Genomic DNA, 6,980 nt, shown 5'->3' with positions numbered 1-6,980 from the left:
CCTAAATGACTAAACAAATAGCGAACAACCTGCCTTCCAAAAATTACTTGACCACTTTTCACATAACGTTGTTTTGGTCAATGGGTAGTGATTGCCCATACCGTCGAATTTTATGTTGTGATCATTAAATACGATTGCCTTCACTTTCAGCCAATCGAACAAAATCAGTTTTCAGCACTTGTAACTATTTTCCACTTCGCTTAAAACATGGCAACATTCACAAAGACGCTTGGAGAACGACGTTCTCTTAAAGTCTTCCCTTATTATTTATGTGAACTCTCGACATTTGTTGCAGGCGTAAAAATTCATTTTGAAATATTTTTTATTTGAGTCTCTCTACCTACTACAACAAATTCATGTAGGGAAAGTGTAGAAAGGAAAAATGTTTGTGAACTTTTCAAAGGTCTAAATTTGAGATGGTCTTGCAGAGCGTGTATATGATTCCCCATGTCAAATAGTACTGAGTTTAAAAGTATTTTGATTAAAGACTCTTCCATTCCGATTTACAATAAAATGTTTACTTCATGATAAAAGACATTAAAATGTGGCTCATGTAAGATTCTTTTCTTTAAAAGATATAAATAACAATAATTCCACCTAGGGTGGCTTACTACAGTTTTCCGAAGAAAAAAGTCAAGATTTTGAAATCTGTGGTATTAATTCACCTTTATCACGCGGCGGCCATTTTGGAGTCCGTGGGGAATAAAGGCTTTGTCTTTGCATTGTCTTTGCCCGTCCAGCCTCACACTGAATGAGAGGTTCGACGGGCAAAATTTTTTGTTTGGACATTGAATGATATGGGTCTATGGAACAGGATGTCTCTTATGAAGTGTTTGGCACTGCAATTGATGTAAAATGTTATTTTACCTAACAAATAAATGCAAATCAGGGGAAAATGCTAAATATAGTGACCGAGCTCCTGCAGGGGGGATTGGAAACCAGACATTACATTTTACATCAATTGCAGTGACTAACACTTCCGAAGAGACTGTTGATATAATTTCAAATATTTCAAAATCTTGATATTTTTCTTCAGAAAACTTTAGGAAGCCACCTTAAGTTATGGCAAAAAGCGAACCTGTAGTGGATCATTTCGAAAAGGACGACGATACATTAGTAAAATATCATTTCTGGAATTTAACTGCTCTCATGTTTGGTTCAGTGGTAACGTTTTCACGACATGCATTTGATAAACTAAATTTCGCAATTCGTTTCATTAGTGCACAAATTTCGAAAGTATTCATTTTCGATTAGATATGTCTAGAATATTCAATGACAATTTATGATCCCCATAGTCCATAAAACAGTCGTATCAGTTTGCACTGTCACGGAGTCACTTCCATCAAAGGTGTTGGAAGTACTGACCAAGCTACCAAATGCCAACTGGCCATCAGCTGAAAAGAACAAATAATAATAATAATAATAACAACTCTGCGAAACCCCAGGCAATAACAACCTATGGGAAATCCAAAACACAGCACTTTTGGGAACAGCACACATGCTGCCCGAGAGAAGGTTCTTTCAATCAAGCAAATCGAACAAACGCTCCTCCAGTGCCTTAGAACCATGGTTTGGTTCTGACCCAAGAAGGCAAAATGTAGACAAATTGAAGTACAATGTAATAACAATAACAATAATAATAATAATAATTTCAACAACAACATGGGCCATTTGATCTCGGAGCAGAATATTTACAAACCATGGAATAGGAAAAGGTATGAGTATAAGAAAACCATCCTCTGTTTTTTGTTTTTGGTTTGGTTACAGTAACATTAATTTAAGTCAACTTTCTTCGAAGGCAACACTCCATTAACCACGCTGACTGCAATTCGCCCTGTATTCATGTATTTTCGATGTATTTCTCCCTCGTAGGGAGTTGTCCACCTACATATCCAATTAGTATATACTCACTCAGTGATCTTGGTGTTTCAAGCAATCTGATTGGTTCGCTATCTCGGAGTAATTGAGCATTATTCATTCCGTAGGGAGTGAATGATGCGTGATCCAAACAAAACAAAATGGCCGGCGTAAATTCGCCAGCATTTCTGAATCGGAAATATTGAGAATACAAAATGATGCTGTGCTATACAGAATACAAAGAGGGCCACAAAATTTGGAAAACGAGGTTGCAATTGCTCTGCCAACTGAGCTATAAAGCCCGTTGGGTGTTAGTCAATTGGTTGCGAGAAGTGCGTTTTCTAACATGCAATAAAGTTGATAAATGGTCTGGAAGGGAAATGCGTCTTGTGCCCGTCTTTAATGCAATCGAAACTAAGAAGTCGCAGGCAAAACGTTTGTTTTAGATGGAGCACATACTTCGCCCCGTCTGTGCACTCGACGAATAAAATGGCATATTGAGACGGATTTTGAGTCTCGACCAATGTGCTTCATTACACAACTAAAATATTTGTAGTCACGACCAATGAGAGAAGAGTAATGTACTTCATTCCACAGCTGAAATATGTGTCTTTCGTGTGTAGTCTCTAGCACATTTCTCCATCATCAACGGGTTTAAGATCAACTCAAAAAAATAACAAGCTTCCACTAGACTTTGATAGCTTAGTCGGTAGAGCACTAGAAGACAAAGCTTCTCCTTATTCCCGCCAAGGAAACTCCTAATATGGGCAGTAAACAGTTCGATTGCCCAATCACATTACTGCATTTCAAACGACGTCTAAGCAAAATGCCGATCGCTTTCCAGAAGGTTCTATGGAGAGATGACGTTGTTTACATATCGCTAAACTAATGAAAATTCGCGCTCGTTTGTTTTCGTTCGATGAGCCAATTAATTGTTTTGCATTTTTGTTTACGTTCTGTTTTTACGTTTAATTTCCAAGGTCATATGCAAGTCGCTCCATCAACACGGAGAGTTGGGTAAAACAGACAAACTGTTAAGAGCCAAATAACTGGTTCGCGGTCATCAGTGTTTAAATTTAGGTTGTAAAAACAACTCGTTGTTTCTGATGTTTTCGCGCAAACTCGGAATAGCAACATGTCTCAATTTAGTCAAAGCGTAAAATAAGGGTAATCATCTACATGTATATGCCTTTGTTGCAATGGTCGACGTAAGGTCCATAGATGCACGACCTATTTCGATGTCCAACTTGGAGTAGCCCCTTAGTAAGGGTTCGGACATTAGAACAAGAAGGCAACAATTTGTGACGCTTTTCAAAATCGTTCTGCGCGCGTTCTATCTGTATTACAGAATCCAAAATTCTCATATAGCAGCGAATGGTCAACTGTGGATTTGGATGTGGTTGCCGTGGACTCAAATTCTCGCTTTAGTCACCGACTCCATGCTACAAAGTCAACTTCACCACATTACATGTGTTGTAAAAAAGAAAACTCGTTTCAAAATGTTAATAAAATTGTTGTCATTTTTTAATTACATGGCGCCAAAAGCTAAACGTTCTAAAAATAACCGTTTGTTCCTTTTTACTTACTCAGATTATATTTTAGTCCAGTTGTAGTGATCTGCGTGCATTTGGCACCAATCGGTATCAGTCCGCACCAGTCCCCTTCCAAACCCGTGTTCACGTGAACGACATGGTTTCCCTACCACGGGAAACAAAACCATCAAAGATCAAAACGTCTGCATCAGCCTTGCAGTTAGTCCGTTTTGTCTGCTTTGACAAGGAATTGAAGTGGGAAGGGAAAGTGGGTTTTTTCTTCTGTTATTAAATAATAACATTCACACCACCCTGCGGAACCACTTTTGTATGAGGACCTCCAGGGTGGGGTGGCATGGCATGGGGATTTGGAGACTTGCCAGTGTTTCTCTGTTTTCGTTATTGATTCCGAACTTTCTGGATTAAATTCCCCCTGTTTCCCAAGATCTTTTATTTTTGTTTCCCTCTTTCCCTGTTAAAAACCACACTCATTTTTGTTATTCAAATTACCTTAAAATAGGGCATGAAATCCGAGGAATCAAACACACTCAAATAGTTGGCTAGTTTACCATTGTTATTTTAAAAGTTAAGTACAACACAACAAAAGTAAACTTTTCATACCGGTAAAAGCAGACAGGCGATTGAGTCTTCCGACATCAAATAAACTGGTTTATTTGTGACCTTTGCTATATGAAATAAACTCTCAATGTTTGCCATGGTTTGGTCAAGTCTCTGGCCAAATGCATTCAGAATAACTATCTTGTCAAACTGAAACATAAAATTCAAACACCAAATAACGTTATATCTGTTGAACACCATGACAGCAACAAGGAAGTGCAAGAGAGTCTACTCGGTCATGATTGTTGAGTTTACTGCTATACAATATATAAGAGAGATTTAGCTTGCATTATGAGAAACAGCAGACAACAAATGCCAGTATACTGCTTGCCATACAAAAATGAAAATTTTCTGTCTACCATTTCTCTCTCTTTTAAGGAGTAGCTTAGCATCTGACTAACCAACAGACAAGATATAAGCCAAAATCAAAGGGCAGGTACAAAACACAGGTTACTGGTCACAAGTCAGTCAAGTCATTGTTTTACCAATACAGAAACAACCATGACCGTCCACCAATGCTAACATTAGGCCTATGGTTAGCTTTAAAGAATGTTTAGGATTCTCTCTGTACTGGTGATTAACAATGACCTGTGACCTGTGACCTGTGACCTGTGACCTGTGGTTTGTATCTGCTGAAAATACATGTTTCTAAGTTTTCTATTGATTTTGACAAAAAGGAAATTTCAGTCTCACGATGTTTCCCATTTTCTGTAAACCCAATGCTAAATCCTTCTATTATTACAAACCTCAATTCTTGTGTCCTGTTTGCGGATCAAAATTCTAAGGCACTTTGTAAGATCTGTTTCATTTTGGTCTGGAGTGGGAATCACTTCTACACCCTGATGAAATTTGCAGATATTCACTGATAAGAATCTCAAATATTGTACCACAGGCATAAAATAATGTCATAAGAATAGCAATAACAAGAACTCACTAATGCTATCCGTCCTTAATATAAAATTAATGTGAACCCATTTAGGCAGTCGCTGTTCTGCTGTAGCAGCAGCAAGACTTTGGAATTAGGAGCTTCTGAATACCAAGAAATTAGATTCTGTAAAATATTTTAAAATTAATACATGGAACTAGATCTTTGAAGTTCAGGAACATTAGGAACAATTAGCATATAAATAGCATATCCTTTTTAATACATAGTAAATATGTAAGCGTATACATCATCATCATTTAGATTGCTCAGCCACATTGTAAAGGCATTAACGTTTACATTACAGAATTTTAACTTATGGTATAATGTTTTGAGGGCCACAAGTCTATCTGCTGCTCTCATGAAATAACGTATTTACTTACTTACTTAAATTACTTCATTACAGGAAAGACACCATTCTGTTATTCTTTTCATTTTAAACATCTCTTACCTTTGCTCTGTAAAAATTCATTACATCAGGATTAATTGAATCAAAATCACCACTTATATAGTCTGGAATATACCTATTGGCAAAAAAGGGAAGAATTGATAATACCTTATTATTATTATTATTATTATTATTATTATTATTATTATTATTATTATTATTATTATTATTATTATTATTATTATTATAATATGAAAATGTTTTCTAGGAGATTCCCCAAAGGGTACCCTATAAGGTCTACTGACAGATATACAAATGTGTTCATCAAATCCCCGTTGTCAAAATTAATGAGCTGGTAATTGTAGGTGACTTCTTTGTTTTTTCATAAAGTAAAGTACGATCGTCCGGGTGAGTGTAGTCCTGAGAAGGACTGTTTGAGATGACATTGACTGACGTTTCGACAACCTGAGCGGAAGTCATCTTCTGACTCTGAAGATGACTTCCGCTCAGGTTGTCGAAACGTCAGTCAATGTCATCTCAAACAGTCCTTCTCAGGACTACACTCACCCGGACGATCGTACTTTACTTTATGATATGACTCCTGGGTTCAAACCATTTACAATTCTTTGTTTTTGGCAACAATTTTGTCAAATCACAGCAAAATAATAAGCATTAATGGGTGTCATTACAGGGCAGCAGTTCAGGTAATTTGCTTTTCTTTTATTTACCAATTACAAGGACATAAGTGTTGTCAGAGTTGCAGGAATGCCCCTTTTTGTAACTCTATTGTGCTCAAAGTTTTATAAATTGTTTTGAATGATTCAGTGCTTTCCGACTCCATTTCTATTTCACAATAAGGGGTAACTAACTTCTACATTAATTTTACTTCCTTGGGGCAAAGAACTTATCTTGTTGTTTCCATTTTTGCATATGACCTGTGGCATTTGATAGCAGAAGACATACACCATTTATTGCCAAAAAATGCAGTTCCAGTGTTGCACAAGAGCACTTCATCAATACATATAGACTGCATAAGATAATCATAAGTATGGGATAACATAAATTTAATCCTTACTTTTCTGGATTCTCACCAACGATTCTATATACTTGATTTGCACCACCATCAGCAAACGCCTTTACACTTGCTAAAGAAATTGTACGAATTACCAAAATAAGATAAGAAAGGACTAGCAATACAATATGTCACAGGAAGCATGGTTAGTACAGTTGTTGCCTCCTATTCTCAGTATCCACACTATGTCTAAATTAAGTTTGTTCTTCCTCCACTATTCTACCATTACTCTGGTTTCCCCTATAAACAAAAGATGTTTGATTCTGACCAACCCTCTTTTCATTTTATGAGGTAACAAAATTAGTAGGGTATAAATTAACCACTGTTTATCTATTTATTTTTATTTAAGGATTTGTACACTGGACAGGTGCTAAACAATATGATGCATGTCCCCTACTAGGTTTAAATATGAGGACACAGTATAAAAGGGGTCGCTTCATATACTGCTTTTGTTTGAATTCATTCAAGCACAACTGATTAATTGATCCAAGATGGTGATCAACAAACAGCAACACAGAGACAGGAGCCCTAAAAGATATTTCTAGCTCAAGAAAAAGGGACTGGGAATTAAAAAAACATTTTATACATATT

The 6,980-nt window shown here is 36.6% G+C and overlaps 1 protein-coding gene across 2 annotated transcripts in view; it reads right to left on the bottom strand.

The window, feature by feature from the left end:
* Positions 1–304: 304 nt before the first annotated feature.
* Positions 305–6,980, bottom strand: part of LOC138013295 (thiamine pyrophosphokinase 1-like) — a 10,090-nt gene continuing 3,414 nt past the window's right edge. Inside the window, exons 4-9 of one of the 2 annotated variants that reach the window (XM_068860332.1) lie at positions 6,393–6,462; positions 5,381–5,453; positions 4,754–4,846; positions 4,011–4,157; positions 3,444–3,555; positions 305–1,394 (exon numbers count right to left, since the gene is read on the bottom strand). In XM_068860332.1, the coding sequence (XP_068716433.1) occupies positions 1,270–1,394; positions 3,444–3,555; positions 4,011–4,157; positions 4,754–4,846; positions 5,381–5,453; positions 6,393–6,462 (620 nt within the window). In that variant the 3' untranslated portion in view covers positions 305–1,269. The remainder of the gene's footprint in view (positions 1,395–3,443; positions 3,556–4,010; positions 4,158–4,753; positions 4,847–5,380; positions 5,454–6,392; positions 6,463–6,980) is intronic. The other variant, XM_068860334.1, reaches the window with a different exon arrangement.

Source organism: Montipora foliosa, chromosome 8 (assembly GCF_036669935.1).
Source record: "Montipora foliosa isolate CH-2021 chromosome 8, ASM3666993v2, whole genome shotgun sequence".
Classification (NCBI taxonomy): domain Eukaryota; kingdom Metazoa; phylum Cnidaria; class Anthozoa; order Scleractinia; family Acroporidae; genus Montipora; species Montipora foliosa.
The sequence above is the reverse complement of the archived record's forward strand: the minus strand, read 5'-3'. Positions and strand labels throughout refer to the sequence as shown.